A 19,652-nucleotide genomic window follows, 5' to 3' on the forward strand; every position below is an offset into this window, starting at 1 on the left:
ATAAAGTGCTCAGTGAGTTTATACTGTTGTTGTTTTTTACTCATTTAAAATTCTTGTTAGTTCCAGACTTTTTCTACAAGATGGTTTAACAGTTTTCTCCCTCCTTCCTCCTCCGGGAATTCAATTATTGTTGAGAAACGTTGTATTTATTCATTCAGCTATGTGCTGCTTAAATTGTCTTTTCCTGATAAATTTAAAAGTACAAAGTCTCACAAATATTGGTATCTGCATTAAAAAATCCCAACTTGTGTAACTCTAAAATATAAAATGTAAACTACACTTTAGAGCCTCAAACTCCCAGAAACAAAACTGATAATAATCAGTTTGTTTGTTTATTTGTTTGTTTGTTTTATGGTTTCAGGCAGCTCTTAGGTTGTTTTAAAGATGCTATTTAGTTTGTTTCTTGATACAGTCTTCTTTATGGGTTTTGGTCGACATTTTATTCATGATTTATAATCAAGAATAAATATAATCGCTTTTGTTTTTAACTTAAGATTCTTCGACATGTTATGTATTGTTTTGTTTCATGTTATTTTTCTGTCCGTTGTTGGCCAGGACTCTCCTGGAAAATAGATTTTTAATCTCAAACATGGTTAATTAAGTGAAGGTTTAGGTTGTTTGTTGTTTAGTTGAGACTGAGCACAATCTAAAGTCAATTTTATGGTTTATTGCTTATTATATAATGATTTAAGGGTCATACTTTTAAGTATAACATCCTTCATGTCTGTTGGTTTCTTCTTGTTGGATGATTAAAAAAACACTTGTGTTTTAGAAAAGGGAAACTTTTTATTTGTAGGAGAAAGAGACAAAGTTTATTCAAAGTTTATTAAAAATGTTTTATGTAAGAAGTTATGTTCTCTTCTGACAAGTGTTTTCTGCTTCACCATTAAACTTTCGTATCTTGTATGTCTGTGTGGGCGAGGTGTTTGCATATGCATGACTCAAATTAACAACTACTAATAATAAATACGTGAGCTTTGACTCTCTAGTGGTTTCTTTTAATTAGTCTTTCAAATGCGTACACTCTTAGAAATGACATGTCCTTTTATACACTGATTATTCTTTTCATCTCAATACATTTTAAGTCAAAATGTGTTGTCATTTAACACAAGTATGTGTTGAAACTGTTCCCTCAAAGACCTGTTCCAGATATGCTCCACATATCTGGAAGAAAACTAGTACAAACTCCCAGAAACCTGCAGGTCTGCTGCAACTCTAAGATCTTTTAAATCACAGCTGAAGACTTTTCTCTTTGCTGCTGCCTTTATTAAACCAAATTTGAGGGTTAATATCTTAAACTGCACTGTAACTTTTATTCCCCTGTTTTATCTGTCTTATTGTAGCTTCTTTTATTTCCAATTTAACACTTTTTAATTGTATTTAAATGTCTTTTTACATGGGCTTGTGCTGCTTTTAGATTCTGTCTTGATGCCTTTTGTGTTTTATGTGAAACACTTTGAATTGCCTTGTTGTTTAATTGTACGATATAAATAAATCTGCCTTGCCTAAGTGTCTCTGAATCTGTCACAGTTTGGGAGCCTCGTCAAGGCTTCTGCAGCTGTCTGTGTTGTAAAAGATGGTTTTAGACAAATTGTGCCACATGTCCTGCATTGTCATATTGTTTTATTTGCTACGTTTTATCTTCACCTCCCTCCAGAGGGACAGACGGTGGCGTCACTGCAGCTCCTGCAGGTCAAACATCACTGACTCTCACAACCACAAGATGATGCTGTTTGCCTGCACAAACTGCACATCTGCACCAAAACCTGCAACACATACAACCAGCTGTGGTTCACACTTAACATCAGGGACATGAAGATGGAGCTAAACAGGACTTTTAAACATGTCATCAAGACTGAAAATGATGGACATTTAAAGCTTTATTGTTAATTAACGACGTCTTTATGAATATTCAAGCTGACATTTTCTTTCTGTGGGCTATAAATACATCTATTGGAGACTGATTGGACCAACATGCTTGACATTTCAAGTAGGCCTTTCAGATAACAAACCTGCAAAACAGTAAATAATCCAGATGTGACTTGATAATATACTGTAGGGCAGCCATGTGATGCTGCTGACATTTATCACAACAGTTGAAGGCTTTGTTTGGTAGCTAAATTAATTTAGTTAGAGTCGACTCTGCTCTAATCCAAGGACATTAAAGGTATAAAATAAGAAATTTTAGCCAAAACACATGATTGTGTCCATTAAATTTCTCCATTGCAGCAATATTATTTTTTAATTTTTATTTTTTATGTCTTTTATGCAAGGCTTACAAGGGTACTAATGGTTTATTTTGTGAAATTACCATTAATTTATTCATTCATCAATCAAAACATTAAACGATCTCTTCTGGATCACCTTAAATTGCAGTCAGTTTAAAGATTAAAGGCCCTTTACACACCCCGACAGGTGTTTCTGATTATTTTATCTGATTAGACGTCTGATCAGGTGGACAGTCGACGAGGGAGTTGTTTGTTTGTTTGTTTGTTTGCTTGTTTTGCTTTGATGGCAGAGAAGAAAAAGAAGAGAATAAGCAACCATGAAATGAGAAATTAATAATTTGAGACAAAGGAGGTTTAATAAATAATGTGAAGATGTAATTAATAATATAAATAAATACACTTTTGTAAAGTAAATCAAAAAATTAATTACATTTAATGTCTTCACTTGCTTTCTTGCTTTGATTGTAAATACTACTAGCCTCTTAATAAACCTTAAAAGTAAGAAAGAAGTAGTTTTGAGATTAAGGAGGACTTTAGTAACTAATGTGAAGATCTCAACATCTCATCCTAACCCTAACCCTCAACAACATAATTGCTTTCTTTCTTTAATTGCAAAGACAATTGGCCTCCAAATAAAATATTTTGAGAGGAGTTTTAATAAATAATGTTATTATGCAAATAATAATATAAATAAATTACATTTTGTAAATTTAATTAAATTTGATGCACTCAGTCGCTTCCTTGCTTTGAAGAGAAAGAAGAAAATTTACCTGCTAACAGACTCTTATAATTAGAAATAAGCAGTTTTAATAAATAATGCGCAGAACTAAATAATTATGTAAATATATAACTAAATTTTTTTTAAAGTTGTAACTACTTATTTCTTAAATTGCAAAGTCAATTAGCCTCCTAATTTATATATATATATAAGACAAAACATAAAAAAAAGTGTTTTGAGATTAAGTGTAGTTTTAATAAATAATGTTAAGATGCAAATTATAATATAAATACATACATGCAGTGTATATTTATGATTCAGTATTATATTTATTATAATTAATAATTAAACACCATAATTATAAATTTAATTAAATCAGATTTAATGTAGTGAAAATTAGCCTCCTAATATAACTTTAAAATAAGAAGTAGGGAAAGTAGTTTTAATAAAAGTGTAAATAATGTAAAATTAATGTATTCTCCTCTTCCTTTAATAACCACTTTAATTAATTTTAAATTGGGAATTACATTAATTAAGGACAAATTAATGTAGGCTATGTGGTGGGGAAGTACTCTTAGTAGACTACGTTTCCCATGATGCACCGGTGCAGAGCGTCGTGTCGCCAGCGGGCTGTCAGTGCTAGGGGAGAGAGAGGGAGAGAGAAATTGGTCCAGCATCTCTGGAGCAGCGGAGCGGAGCGGATGACAGAGACACACCGTCCTCATCAGCAAAAATGAGGAGAAATTAACTCGACTGTGGCTCTCTCCTCCTTTTTTTTTGTCCCGCCGCGATGCACAAACTGGATGTTTAAAGACTGAACCTCCTCGTCTGCCATAGACCAGCGCGGTGATCCGACTTTATTCTATCAATGAGAGATATGTGGAGAAGCTCTACCGCCCGGTGGTAACGCAGAAAAACACAAGATGAAGAAGCAGTTCAACCGAATGAGACAGCTCGCCAACCAAACAGTGGGCAGGTAAGAAGCTGCGGTTGTGACATCGGATGTGTATGTGGATGCGTTTGTCGCCTGTTAATCTGCCTGCCAGCGTGCAGCGTTTCAGTCATTCACTCGATGGGCTTTTGCTGCTCAGCTGGTTTGATTTGCACAAAGCATTAACTGTCAGCGCAGGTCACGGTTGCAGTGTGAGCGTTGTGTGATTGATGGGGGCTCAGCGGGGAGGAGCGTATCCGCACACAGATGAGGAGGGAGCGGACATGGTACCCAAGGCGCAGCGCTGCTGCCCGCTGACCAATGAAAGCGCAGGGCGGCCCCGGGGCACCCTGCTGGGGGAGTAAGGACACGGATCACCCAGGGCCACTGACATGTCTGTGATGACATCCAGTGGTGGAGAGTAACTAAATACATTTACTCAAGTACTGTATTTAAGTATAATCTTGAGGTGCTTGTACTTTACTTGAGTATTTCCATTTGATGCCACTTTATACTTCTACTCCACTACATTTATTTGACAGCTTTAGTCACTTTTCAGATGAAGATTTGACACAATGGATAATATAACAAGCTTTTAAAATACAACACATTGTTAAAGATGAAACCAGTGGTTTCCAACCTTTTTGGCTCTTGACATCTTACATAAAGCAGTGTGTAGTCGGGGTCACATTTCAGATGTCTATGAGTTGTTAACAGCTCCACCAAATAGTGATTTTTCCCTCTAAACTTCTCACATGCTTTCATTTCAATAAATGTTCAAATGATCCAATATTTCACCAAAATCAAAGATTAGAGGAAAAGTCCAAAAACTGAAAACAGATTTGTGTATCAGAACTTTGTTTTTTCTTTTTTTCTCTCCCATTAATCATCTCATGATCCCTCAGATTTATCTGCTGACCCGTTGGAGGGGCCATGACCCCTAGGTTGGGAACTACAGAACTAAACTAGGGTCGTGTCTAGATGGTTACCCCATATTTGCCAAACTCTTGCAAAATTTGTACGCGTTGTTCTTTCATTGTGCTTGTTCTACAAAATAATTATGTTTTATGATGTGATAACCATAGACTAAAAAAATAATGGACGTAGTCGCCGTGATGTCACCCATTGGTTTGTAGACTCTTGTTCTGAAGCCTTGAGTTTACATTTTGATCCTCACCATCTTAGATTTTTGAGAAGTCAGAAGTGACTATATTTGGATGAGAGGGTGGAGCTGACCCCAACGCTAGTGGATAGCTGCTAGCTTAGTTAGCATGGTGCATTTACAATCTATGGTTAACTGTGATAATGCTCATGCTAATTTTTGAACTGTAACTGTGGCGGCTATGGCTACACCTATACTCAATGAATCTGGGGTTACGCCATGGTTATGCTACCTAACTAACATTGTTGCCAAAAGACAACTTTTTTGTACCAGGCTGTAAACATGTTTATTTCCGCTGTAAAGTTGGGTAGTTTAAAATGGGAGATTGACTCGCTTTTGGAGCCAGCCTCAAGTGGCCATTTGAGGAACTGCAGTTTTTGGCACTTCCGCGTTGGCTTAATTTTTCAGCCCTGGAGGTTTCCACTTGGTGACACACAACCATAAATTAGCTAACTGTATATAAAATAGTTGAAACTAGCTCCACCTCCAGCAGCTACAACAGTAACATGCTGCTCTAACACTGATGCTCCAGTATAACAGTACTACATTAATATTCCTGTCTCGAGGAAAGACTTTTGTTTTAAGCTAATCTGCTGAAAATAAAAGTGTATGTCTGGACACTATGTTTTAAAAGGAATAGTTTGACTTTTGGGGATGACATTTAGTCACTTTCTTGCTAAGAGTTTGATGACAACATTGATGCCACTCTCAAGTCTGTATGCAGAAATATGGTGCTATAGCCAGGTGGTGGTTAGCTTAGCTTAGCATAAAGACTGGAAACAGGGGGAAACAGGTAGCTTGGCTCTATCCAAAGATAACAATACAAACAAAAACATTAAAACAAACGAGTAACACGTTAATTTTTACATTGTTAATTTATTTCACTAAGCTCAGCTAAGCTAAGCATCTCCTGGTTTAGCTTAACATGTAGCGTACAGATACTAGAGACTACAGACTGGTATTGATCTTTTCATCTAACTGTACAGTTATAGTTTTGAGTCCTGAATGACACCAAGAATCTGACTTGGTTTTTGGATTTCAAAGACAGGGAGTGATGATAAGCACTTTCTTCTTTTGTGCAAACACTAATTGACAGTCAGAATGATTTCAGTTTTGTTTATATTCAGCTGAAGAAAGTTCAGTCATATTTAATCACTAATTTGTTCAATGCACTTGCTGACAGTATCTTATAGGACTGCTAGTCTCTTGTTGACAGATGTAGGTAAATTTGGGTGTCATCTGCATATTCATGACAGGTCATTAAATAGCTTTTAAATGCTAAATAAAAGAGGCCCAAGGATTGAACCTGGGGAATTCCAATAAATAATAGTAATTTCTATAAATAACTAGCGCATGTACTATATGGTGAAAAAAGCTTATTTATGTTCCTCCAGTATCCATAAATCATGTGCATTTTAGTGTCTTTCTTTGACTACCTGCACACATGAATGACATGAAAATACTACAGTGCTGCGGCTCTTAGTTGCTTTTAAATATATCCAGATTATGAATAACAGAGTAATTTTTGAATACCTGTGTTGCTCTGGAAATTAAAACAGTTTTACAGCTGCTTCTTTTGTACTGAATATTTCTGTCAAAAGTCTTTCACATGACTTACAGTTCAGATTTTTTGTCATTACAGTGAAATTGGCAAACAGCACAACATTGTCTTTGGAGGCTTTGGACACATATTTGTGTGTTGAGTGGGGAGGGGGGTCCCCTCCTGTACATGGGGTCCACAATCTCTAGCTACACCCCTGGGAAAGCCAGCTACAACTGATCATTGTCTAAAGAAAAAAGACAAAATAACTTTTGGTGTTTGGTGTCGAGCTTCCGAAAAGCTTTTTTTTTAATCCTGGAAGTTAAAATCCAAGTATTTAGTGCCTCACATACTGTACTGTTCAAACATGGTGACACGTCATGGTTGATGAATGTAGAAGTGATTAATCCTACTAAATCCTGACTGCACGATGCTGCATCAGATAGTATGCAAATGTGAAAACACTTTAGATTAATGTGCTTAGGTTTATGTGATTTATTTGTTATCAGTGCGTCTGTTTTTTTTCCCTGCAGGGCTTGATGCTACAGATAAATCTAGAGTTTGTTAATCTCTCAGCCAGGACCTGAGGCTCGCTAAATTATCCACCAAAAAGTACATAACCCATTTTGGCTCTCTTAGTTTGACGACGTGCAGTTTATCATGAAGCAAAGTGCAACTCAACCCCTGTATCTCTGCTACAGAACTACACACAAGTGAATGGGAGTTTTCTGTCAGGAGGTCACTGGTGTTGTAGCTTCTTTGAGCCCCGGGGCTAAATGGGATTGTGCTTCAGAGGAATCCCGTTGAATTCCAGTTGAAGAGGTGTAGCAGCAGCTCAGTTTTCAATAGGTGCTGTTGAGTCTTTGTCTCTCCTTCTGTTTGTCAACCCCACCCTTAGCTCGTAACTGAAAGTCAATGTCGTGTGTCAACACTGCGCCCTAGGCAGTTTGGATCAAATGTTGTCAAACCCTTCGTAATTGTTGCATAACCTACAAACAGAATCACTGTTGAGTTTTTCTCAGGCGAGTCAACAAAGAGGATCAGAAAACAGGTTGATTTGCAGCCTGTCATGCATAAAGTGTGGATTTCTGAGGTGTTGTGAGTTCATCACAACCTGGGCCGCTTGTTTACTTTGCTGTCGGCTGTAACTGACGAGGCTGGCACACCAAGAGGATTTTGTGTCAAGCTATCTTGCGCCTTGCTCGCCCACACTCAGACTGCAGGCAGACAATCAATGAAAAAGGTATTACTGCAGCTAATGCCCAGCAGTGTGGACTTGGCAGAGGTATCAGAAACACCCGGAGGACGTTTACCCATAAAAATGACTGGGATTGTTCCTTACTGGAGCTCTAAGGGACAAAAAGCTGTAATGCACTTAAGCAGATAAAGCCAACCAATCATTTATTAGTAAATAAACAAAAATGTGTGTGTGTGTATGTGGTCTGTCATAGGCTACTTTTGGGGACAAATCTCAGATTTAGGACCAGTTAATTGGTGACAGCTTGTTGAACTTAGGACAAAAGCTGTGTCCCCAATTGGGAAAAAGCTGATTTTGGGGTTGGTAGGATTAGGTTGAGGTTAGGTTTAGGCTAGTAGTGGTGATGGTTAGGGTTAAGTAAAGTCTCGAGGAAATGAATGTAAGTCTATGCGAAGTCCCCATAAGTGACCACGGTCTGATAGGTGTGTGTGTGTGTGTGTGTGTGTGTGTGGTAGGCCAGGTGCTTGTTTATTTCCTGTCATCTGCTTGAGAGCCGGAGCACCAGAGCCCAGCGAGGCAGAACATCCCAGTAATGAGTTTTAACCTGTATCCTTAGAAGCAGAACAGCAGGGCCAATTAGTCATATTTAGAGGGCAGAAACTCCAACACGACGCCTGACTGCTGGCCACACAGGTAACTGGTGATATCTCCTGCATGACCTTGGCAGCCCACATCACCTGTTTGTTATAAGGCTCAGAGACTTCATTTAATTGTGACCTTAAATCCTGCACTACTGGATTCAGAGAAGACTGTTAAACTACACCAAGCAAAGACAGTCGATGATTTAAAGAGCCCTTAAAGTGAAACCATGTAACTTCTGAATTAAATAATAACATGTTCTTCCTCTTAAAAATGAAACTTTGAACTCATAAACAATAATAACTCAGCCTGACTAATGTTGGCTCTTAATAGCAAACTAGAAAGATATTTCTGTGTAACTGACATTACTGAGACAGTCCTCTGTTCCTGTGCTGCTGTGAACACAACTAGAGCTGATTGGTTGATTAACTGATCATCAGAAAATTAATTGGCAGCTATTCTGATAATTGATAAATCATTTCAGTTATTTTTTAAAGAGAATAAGCCAAACATTTGATGGTTCCAGCTTCTCAAAAGTGAAGCTTTGACATTTTTCTGTTTCATATATGACAGTTAATTAAATATCTTCTATCTAAGTCTGACAAAACAAGCTGTTTGAAGACATCACCATGGCGACAGAGAAATTGTCAATTCCATTTTTTCACCTTTTTCTAACTTTTTGTAGTCTAAATGATTAATTGACTTATAAAGAAAATAATCGGTAGATTAATCTAACATTAAATCAATGTTTAGTTGCAAACCTATGCACATGGTTGTAGCGTTTACTGTTAGCCTGTAATAGCCACTTGTTGCCAGTAGGGTCATTTTGTCATAGTTTCAAGGTTTTTTTCCATAATAGAAATGATTTGGAGCTGATTTGCAACCAGTTGGATTTTTCATTCTATATTAACGATGTCAGTAATGTATCACGAGAATTCATAAATACTTTAATTACATGTTTTTTGAGATCAATTACAGACAGCCCCTGTTACTGCTACTCACAACCTTTTTGTGACCTTCTTTCGTTTGGTATGATTCACAATACAAAAATGATATATCTATAATTATATACCTATAATCAGTTTGCTTTGGCACTGATGCATGTGCTGTATGATTCAAACTCAGCTTTGGGTGCACCAAACTCTGGATTTGTCCTGAGTTATGAGAATTTTGGCATCTTTGAGTCATTTTTAGATTTTCTGCACCTGACAACAACGACAGTTTGCCTTAAAGCAACAACCAAAAGAGGAAGAGTAAAATGCTCATCATGTGTGATTCATCTCACTTTTCACAGTTTTTATCACAGATTTTGCCCCAACAGAAAAAAATACCAAACATTTTCAATACAGCGAGTCAAAATACTCACAAAAGATTTCTATAGATTTCTATTTATTGTACATCCATCATTGTGATTTATTAACAACCCATTTTCAATATATGTGAGGAAATCTGGTTCTGCATACTTCTTGTTCCATGTTCATTTCTAAATATATTGACTCTGGTACAAATGTCTCTAAATCTAATTTCAGTAATCAGTATATCTAATTGAATTTCATTCAGTTGTTTTGTTTTTCTCAGTGTATTTACTTAACTCACTCACATGTGTATTTGTTCCACTCACATTTTGGTCCAGGGATTTGATTTGGATTGTGAAAAATGGAATAAAATGGAAGTTTATTAAATTTATTTTGCATTTCTGTACCATTACAATGACAGCTGGAGCTTCTAAAATGTTCCTCTATTAGCCTGTGAAGAAAACACACATGAGCATCCTCAAACTAATGAAGCATCTCCCCCCAGGACGACATTGCCGCATTGCTCCAGTTAAGGATATAGGTCAAGAGAGGTTCAGACACAGTTAAATTCATCTCCAAAACAGTCAGCCTGCACCATTAATCCTGTGTAATGCTGCGTAAACTGTGTGACTGAATGAAAATGTGTAACTCTCTGTGAGCACAGCGAGGTTATGGCAGGAAGGGGACAGATCTAATCCTCTTTTGGCTCTGTCACGTCTTCTGCAGCGTATTTGGCCGGACTGGCCGCTGACCAGCCCTCTAACCCCGAATGTCACTGACTGACTGAGTGAGTGATGAAGTTACACCATTGGTCAGACGGCCCAGTGTTGGAGTTTTCCCATTGGCTGTCGCTCTTTCAAAATGATTCAGTGCAAACAGTTTTCTATTATGTCATCAGGGGGCGTTTACAGCTCCTCTACAGTCATGTCATGTCTGTCTATCGTCATGCAGCCCAAACCTCCAGGAAGTGCACCTAATTGACATAGTGGCCAAACTGTGTAATTACAACCTCCTGGTCTGACGGGGGCCCAAAAAGCATTTTTTCCTGCATACAATCATGGGAAAAAAGGAGCGGCTGTAAAAATGATGAGACATTTTTTTGAGCATCACAATCCTCATGATATGACTCATTTCACTATCCGACTTTGATCCATTCAGTCCAAAAACATTTGGAAAGTCTAGACAAGCCACACAGTCACACAGTCACACATCACACGTAATTTTATCCCCATTCAAGTAAGCTGAGGGATAAACTGGAAGTTAGTCAGCTCGGAAATCTCTGTTGCGTGTGCTCTGCCCATAGAGTGCGTGCAGTATTTGTTCATCCTGGTAATGTCTTCACAGCAGGAAGTGGCTTCTTTGGTTTTATCTGAGTAACTCTCATAAGAATGAACAGGGACCCGCCTCCAACGCTGCATCCAGTTCTTATATGGTGAAGCCCCGAGCCCAGTTCACTTTCTGTGAGACTGAGAGTGAGAGCAGCCCCGAAATAAGTTTTAAAACACACATTTACCGACCAAAACGTCTCACACGGAGGCGCCGACACTGAGAGCGCCAACGTGAGGAAGGTCCGTGGACACAGTCGTGTTTCACATGCACACTATTAAACAGAGCACTCCAGGACTGTTAATACATCACTTTATTAGGTTTTAATAGTTTTCAGACAAGAAAGTAACCATTTAGATTCCCAATATGTGGTCAGTTATGTGAGAATTGAGCGTCGTCTTACTGTCAAGACGACTATTTCCGCGTCTTACATGTGTTTAGCATCTTTTCCAAATGAAGCACCGATGTGTTCATGGTAAATAAAATAAAAGCGAATGCAAACTTTAGACACATTTACACTCAGCATTAACGATTAACTTGATAGTTACTGCATTAAAAGTATTTTTCTGTGTTATGGCTAAGTGAAATAAAATATAAAACATATTAAAAAAAGCCTAAATCTTAACTCGACCCTTCGTACAATCTGGTGCAATGCATTTTAAGTATTTTTAATGGTTTTTTTTATGTGTACAGCATCTTGAGTTACAACTACTGTATGAAAAGTGCTATACAATTAAAAAAAACTAAAAATGCTGCAGTACTCATGTCTGACCGCGTCTCGTTTTAACTCATCTTCTTGTTCACTTTTTTCTGTGTTGGTGATAAATGAAGGAGACCGGTCGTTTTTTTTCTTGTTGGTTTGCAGACAGACGAGATTTCTTAATAAAAGTAGAAAATAGATGTGAATCCAGGTCCAGCAAAGGAAGCTGAGGAATGTCAAGGTGAGATAAGACTGAAAACAGAAAAAAAAAATCAATTACAGAGATGCTAGAAAATGGATTTATAATCTCCGTCAACAGGCTTGGAAATGGTTTCTTATTGTCGTTGTGTAGCATTCAAGCTGCAGGCGACAAGATCCCAGAAAGTATTGTTTGTATTTGCTCAAACACATTTCATTTCAGTCCCTAAAACCATTATCGACTGTCAGTCTGTTACAGCTTTGGTGATTGAAGAGAGCGCGGTAAATTGCATGTTTTTTCATAGCCACAAAACAGGCCTTCCCTTAATGGCTTCATTATTTTTGGTTATTCGTTTCATGCATTATTCTTTTCCCTCCCGTCATATTCTGGGCTGCAGGAACAATCAGTAACTTTCTGATTGATGAATTCTTGTGGCTTTATTTCCAACGCTCCTGTTTTTCTTTGGTCCTTGACGGCATTTTCCGGCCGGTTGTTACTTTCTGCTTCACTTCAATGAGACCTGAGGAAGAATTTGTGTAAACCGGCCACGCTTGTTAGGTTTTTATTCAACGTCTTATCAGCAGGAGGGAGGAACATAGGATGTGTTGCCCTGCGGTGGCCCGGACATGCTCACAGACATCTGCTCCTGTCTGTGACAAGGTTTAATCTGTCGGGCAAGAGGCTGCTGCTCGGAGCAGGAAGCAGAGCGGTTTGATGCTGAGATCCATGATTAAAGCAACAAAGTGCAGATTCTGTGTGAGATTGAAAGTCTAAGTGACGTCTTCAAATTCCTTGTTTTCCTGCCCAACAGTCCAAAACTCAAATATATTTGTCTTTAATATCCTGTGTTACAAAGAAAAGCAGCAAATCTTCACATTTAATGAGCTGAAACCATCAAACGTTTGGCTTCTTTGCTTGAAAAGCGACTGAAACAACTAATCGAATATCAGAATTGTTGCTGCTTTTCTCAAAATCGACTGAATTGATTAATCAGCTTTAATATGTTGTACTTTGATAAGCATATCTGTTGTTTTGTGATAAGTTCTTTCACGATGTTTTGACAGTTTTAGGTAGATTTGTTTGATAATCATTGAACAAAATCTCCCAATAATCAAACAAAAAATAATTATTATTCATTGGACAATATTTCTATATGATTGTTTATAATTACTAATAATAACCAAGCAAAACTTAATAAGAATTAAGTAGAGCTGCAATGATTAGCCAATTAATTGATTAGTTGCCAACGAGTAAATAAATCTAAATTTAACTATTTTGATAATCGATTAATCATTTTGATTCATTTCTTAAGAAGAAAATGTCCAAATTTTCTGATTCCAGCTCCTTAAATGTGAATATTTTCTGGTTTCTTTAGTCGTCTGTGACAATAAACTGAATATCTTTGAGTTCCGGACGTCAGCTTTGGCTCTGGGAAACAGTGATCTCAACTATTTCACAATTTTCTGGCATTTCTTAGACCAAAAAAGTAATTTATCAAGAATATGATCAACAGATTTAATCATTAATGAAAGTAGTTGTTACTTCCAGCTGTAGAATGAAGGAGTGCTAGTTGTGAGAGAAAGAAAGAGTCGGTGAGGTGAATTAATTTGAAGTTGTATTGCTTGTTGTTGCACTTTCAGACCATCGACCAAAACTAATTGACCAATTTGTCAGAACTGAAAAATTCAGCAGCAAAACTGAAAACAACTGACGGCAAAAGAGAAATAAACAGTGAGAGAAAAGTGGAGAATATTGTAATCAAATGTACAACTCTTAATACAAATATAGTTTTATTGTAAATGTTTTGTTTGATTCTCGGGAGATTTTGTTCAATGATTATGAAACAAATCTAAACCGGACTGACTGAGCCTTTGCAGACTTGAGTCATAACAAGACATATGACACATGAAGTGCTCACTGTGATTACTTTAATGCAGATTTAATCAATATTTATATTGATTGTGCTCAGCTGAGATCTGCTATTTTACCACTTACTGTTCAAACTGGACGATATTTAGCAGATTTGTTCAGTTTGCGGTCTGAATGATAGAACCGCACAACGCTTTGTTTAGTAAAATAAAAATAGATATTGATTTTGTAACTATGGATGATGCACAAAGACAAACAACAGATAAATTAGTTACTTGTAGAAAACCTGAGAGAAGAGAAAAAAAAGCCTTTTATCAAGATAAACTGTAGAAATGTAACAGTTTGTTTCTGTTCACAGTTTATTTTTCCACATGCTTCTTTATATTCTTTGTATATATTTAACCAGAAGATGCATATTCTGTAAATAGCGGTGCCTTTTCATCCCTATTAATGTTGGATATGGACCAAATGTTTGACATGACGCAGAAATAAAGATAAAAACTAAACTTTATGTTAAGTAATTCATTCATACAGGGGAGCCCAGTGAGAGCAGCATCACTCTCTACACAAAATTAATAGATGTGTTAACGATGGATCACATGACTACTTGTATGTGACTCTGCAGAGCTTTATAGTCTCTCGCAGCTATTTGTGTTGGTTGTTGTGACAAAGGCTGCAACTAACAATAACAGTTATTTTCATTATCAGTTAATCTTCCTCTTATTTTTTTGTTGAATTGTTTTGATCTGTAAAACATAAAGAAACTGTGAAAAATGACAAATTCCTAGAGTCCAAAGTGACTTTTTGTCCCCAAGAAGTTGAATTTACGATAATATAAGACAAAGAAAAGCTGCAAATTCTCAAATTTCACACTCTGAAAGCATCAAATATTTGGCATTTTTGCTTAAACAATGACCAGAACTATTCATTGATGAATAGTTTGTCATCGCTGAACTTCAGTGTTTTGTTCTCAAAGAGAAATTCTACATTTGGCAACCTGTTTGGTTCAAATAAAGAGCTCCCATCTTGTATATACAGTATATATAAACTTTGGATTAGTACAAATGGCTCCATAGAGGCAAACATAAATTATGCTGATCTGTTTTTTATCCTCCTCGGCTGCCGGGCCATTCAGCTGAAAGATAATGAACTCATTTGTCAAACACGGTGCGTGTAGTCTTGCTTGTATTATGCGTCGAGTATGTGTGTGTTCCAACATCTTCAGGATTTGATAATTGATTGCCCTTTATTTGGAGAATAATTAGTATTCATAGCGAGGCTGCTTTAGACACTAAACACGGTGGGAACGTGCGGTCCTGGGAGCAAAATGAAATAATTCAGGTCACTATTAATGGTGGCCCGGTCTCTGCACGGCCGCCACAAGCTGCTCGGGGGTTAAAGGGTAAAAGAAGAGACAGGAACAGGACCTGACACGGATGACATTATGTTTACAGCGTGAAGTGTTGCATCTCTCCGGGCTCCTCGGAGGTGTTGATTCGCGCTGGGAGGGAGAGGTTTTATTAGATCATTAGAAGCATTACTGTCCTCCAGTGGATATGTACACAAGGGCTCAGTGGTATATGTGTGTGTGCATGAATATATGAGGCTCATCTACCTGTCCCACTCTTCCTCATTAATCATGATGAGAGTGTGTTAATGATGAATTCCAGCGAGCAGTTGGTAGCTGCTGGTTTCACTGTAAATATGAGTCTGTGAGGGATGTTAGCAGCCTTATAGGAATAGTTAAACTTGATTTTTTTAGAGAGTGAGATGAGAAGACCAAAGTCAATTTCATGTCTGTGTGTTGAGCACAGAGCTGCAGTCAGTATGTGATTAGTTTAGCTTAGCATAAAGACTGGAGGCAAACATGGAAACAGCACCTGTTAAGCTCACTTATTAACATATTTTTTTTCATATATTTAATCCATACATGAAAAGAGATGTAAATACCGAGAGCACAGGATTTGGTTTTGGTTTCTGTAGAGACATGATGGCACCCGGCAACCTCACTCTGACAACAAGCCTTCAGGACAGAGCTGCAACGACTAATCAATTAATCCATCAGTCAGTGGAATGAAAAATAATCAGCAACTAAAAGTCATTTTTAAAGCAAAAATGCCAAATATTCCCCAGTTCCAGCTTGTCATTTGTGAGGAATTGCTGCTGTTCTTGGTCTTGTGTGATAGTAAATTCAATATGTTTGGATTTTGGACAGTGAATTACTTCAGAATTTGATTTTAAAGAAACTGTGACAGACATTTTTCAATTTTCTGGCATTTTTTAGACCAAACGATTTATTTAGTAGCAGTCTTATATGTCAGGAGGCTGCATAAAGTCTCTGCACCCAGCTGTTTTCTTGTTTTTTTTATACTTTTGTCATGTGTGGATTACCCAAACTATCAATAAGACAACATAAGAGATGTTGGCAGGCATGTTATTGAACTTTGAACAAAGCCAAGCTTCCAGTCTTTATGCTAAGCTAAGCTAACTGACTCCAGCTCATTAATGCACAGACTTGAGATTGATAACAGTTTCACTCTCTGAAAGACAGCAAATAAGAATATTTCCCAAAATGACAATATGACCTAAAATCTATATCATAATTAACTGTCAGATAAAGATGAATATGACAAATATAAATATTTTAAAGGCTCTGCACATCCACGATAAACCCACACAGGTGATTGTAATTATTTTGGCTGATTAGACCTCATGTATACAGACTTTACTAAACTGACATCTCCCTCACTCTCCTGTTTCTTAATTGCACAAACGACATCTTTATCATTCTTATTAGTAGCGTAACTCCACCCAACTTCAGTTTCAGCCGAGTGAAAACACCTGTGTGGACGTGCGGCGCCTTTAAAGATACTTCAGTGCTTGATATTTCATCCCACGTCCTCGCTCACCTCTGACGTGTTTGTCTTTAACGCTACTTTGATATTTTGGACCTCAGGTCTGGACTGTGAGCTGATTAATTGGTTGACCTTTTGGTTTTTGTAGCAATTCTCAGTTGAATTAAATTGGATTCAGCCATGCATTTAGTAAAAATCATAATAAGTAAACTTTAAGCTGAACTATTAAGCATTTTTATACTAAAAACATGATCTGAAAGAGTGAGTCACAACTTTTTTAATCATAACTTCCATGCAGTCGGCGGCTGCAGATTTAACCAGCTATATTGGCCAAATTTACTCAGGTTTAATTAATTTACTTTCTTTCTATGAGTTTGCCAAATAACAAAAATGAACTCTTGTAAATATAGTCTTTGCATGCTGGTGTCTGCACTATTTATGCTCAGCCAAAGATTGCTTCCTCAAGAAATAAACACCAGTCTGTATTATTTAGAAGATGGAAAAGATGGAAAGTGTATTGTGTAATTTTGTTGTTAAAAAAAGTGGTGAGTCTGAAATAAACAGTCTAGGTTATGACAGACTTTAAAGTACATAATGGTTTTAGGACATTTCCCTCATGATTTGATCAGTTCTGTTAACTGAGCAGCCTGAACTGTAATTTACTCACCTCTTCACAAAAAGACTTTTCCACCTCTCCTCTTCTTCTCCAGCCATCTCAAAATCGACACTGATTCTTCTTCCTCTGCTTGCCTCACACACTCATTTACCTCCTCTGTCTCCCTCATTCCTCACCCTCCTCTCGTTGTTGACGTCCTTTGCAGTCTCTCCAGTGTAAACTTAACTTTATGAAAGCGCAGCACCTCTTCTGAAATGACAGTTGTGACAGTTCTGCCCTGAAGGTAATTAGCATAAAAAGAGGAGACGATGACAAAAATAGCTGACACTAAGGCTGAGGTGTGTGATTATATATTCACCTTGCGCAACACTGAAGCTCATACAAATGAATCATGTTTCAAATTTAATGACTTAATGTGGTTTATGATCCTGCAGATCAGCAGTAGACGTTTAGGGTTAAGGTCTAAGAGAGGAATAAAAAAAAAAAAGCCTCACAGACACATTTCTCACTGTCAGTGTTCTTCTGGGACATCAGGTTTGTGGGTGAATCCAAGGAAATCACTAAGGGACATGTCGTCGCCAGTGGAGCGTTATCGAAGTCACTGGAGTGCGATGATGGAGACGCTGCTTCGGGTTGTTGTTGAGCCACAGAGGAGACGACAGACAGACAGACGCCCAACCTCCTCAGTTCTTACTGCTGCTGATGACAACATGCCGTTTAGAAAATAGTTTTACTTCTTTACGAAGTTGGGAAATCAATCAATCAGCCGGTTTACAAGCAGGGAGGGAGGTTTTACACTTTTAAAACGGCCTTTTAAAGTCCAACTGAAATTAAACTGCCTTTTTTTTGTCTGCTGTAGCTACATATCTGCTCTGTTAATCACTTGTCCTGTGTTCTCCTTTGAGAAAAAATCAGAAACAAAAAGGGTTTCACATTATTTCGATTAAATACCGTTCCGCCATCTGCTTATGTTGCTGGAGTTTGACACAGCAAATCAAATCTTCTACCACAGTCAGAGCAGACGGTCACACTGAGCCTGATTGCATCCTGCTACACGAAACAAGAGCCACAGACTCTGAACAACAACCCACGTTAGTTTTCCTGCTAAAGTCTACTTCTTGTCTAACTTAACTTGTTGAATGAGCTGCCAAACAAACATTCACTGGGGAAAAGTGTGCAGCTAACATCAGTTAGCAGGCTAGATGGCTAATTCAGCTGCAGCACATTAAACATGTAAACATACCTACCTCACTTTGGTCTGGTTAGTTGGTTAGTCATCAAAATCCAACACACACTGACACAGTCTGTCCATGACTTGTAGCTACAGCAGTTTGTTTACTTTGTCTCCGTTCAGTATGATGTAACACCGGTAGCCTGCCAGCTAAATGTCAATCAAACTAATCTCTGACACGACTGTTTTTCTTTATTCTAATAATAAAAAAACTATTAAAGGGGTCATATCATACTATTTGTGATTTTCTGTCATTTATACACTGTTATAATGTTTGATGTCTATGTTAAATATGGTCAAAGCTCCAAATCTAGAGGTGTACGTATGTAAAAGTGACACTTTCAGGTTAAAAAAAAGCCAGGAATTCAGCCTGCCATGAGCGCTTTGTTTGCAATGTTACCTCTACTTCCTCCTCGTGATGACATCAGATTGTTTGCCCACAGACTGTTTGTTTACGTAGCTTTCGGAGCCAGAGGAAGCCTCCTGAAGCTAGCCAATCAGAACAGAGTGGGCTCATGGGGAGGCGGGCCTTAAAGAGACAGGAGCTAAAACGTCCTGTTTCAGACAGAGGCTGAATTGAGGGGCTGTGTAAAGAGCCAGTATGAGATAAATGAAGAGTTTTTGAAAAGTAAATCATGCAAAGATATTCCAGTAGAGCACCAGAATATAAATATAGACCTGGAAATATATTTAAAAACATATTCACATTATTTTTGGCTGAAAAGTGAAGTTTTTGACTAAATGTGCTTTCAGTTGGACTTTAAAAATGTCTTTTATTCTTCATCCTCATCTTTTACCCGGAAATAAGCAGGAAAGTTTGACAAAAGCCTCTTTTTCATTTGCACATTCATCAACTACTCACTCCAGCTGAGATGTTGCAAGTTGTACGAGGCTTCAGATGAACCTGATGACACTGCTGTCGGGTGTGTCTCTTTCATAACGCTCTTCGTTACTCATAGCAGATCCTTTTGCCAGCGCTTTTACTCATTGTTCTTAACTCATTGGCTGGCTTTGACCTACAGACGCAGAACAGATTTTAAAAATCAGAATAAAGCGTCTTAGTGGATCGTCTCTGTTGGCTCACGTTTGTCCGATGGCGTGTTTATCTGTTCAAGATGTATGTAAGAGATTTACTCCTCTGATTA

The 19,652-nt window shown here is 37.6% G+C and overlaps 1 protein-coding gene across 3 annotated transcripts in view; it reads left to right on the plus strand.

Moving 5' to 3' along the window:
* Positions 1–3,572: 3,572 nt before the first annotated feature.
* The window catches only part of LOC137172686 (rho GTPase-activating protein 44-like), a 109,159-nt gene continuing 93,079 nt past the window's right edge, over positions 3,573–19,652 (plus strand). The window contains exon 1 of one of the 3 annotated variants that reach the window (XM_067577256.1): positions 3,573–3,922. In XM_067577256.1, coding sequence (XP_067433357.1) covers positions 3,870–3,922 — 53 coding nt within the window. In that variant the 5' untranslated portion in view covers positions 3,573–3,869. The remainder of the gene's footprint in view (positions 3,923–19,652) is intronic. The other 2 variants (XM_067577255.1, XM_067577254.1) reach the window with 2 other exon arrangements.

The sequence above is a fragment of the Thunnus thynnus genome, chromosome 20 (assembly GCF_963924715.1).
Source record: "Thunnus thynnus chromosome 20, fThuThy2.1, whole genome shotgun sequence".
NCBI classification, from domain to species: Eukaryota; Metazoa; Chordata; class Actinopteri; order Scombriformes; family Scombridae; genus Thunnus; species Thunnus thynnus.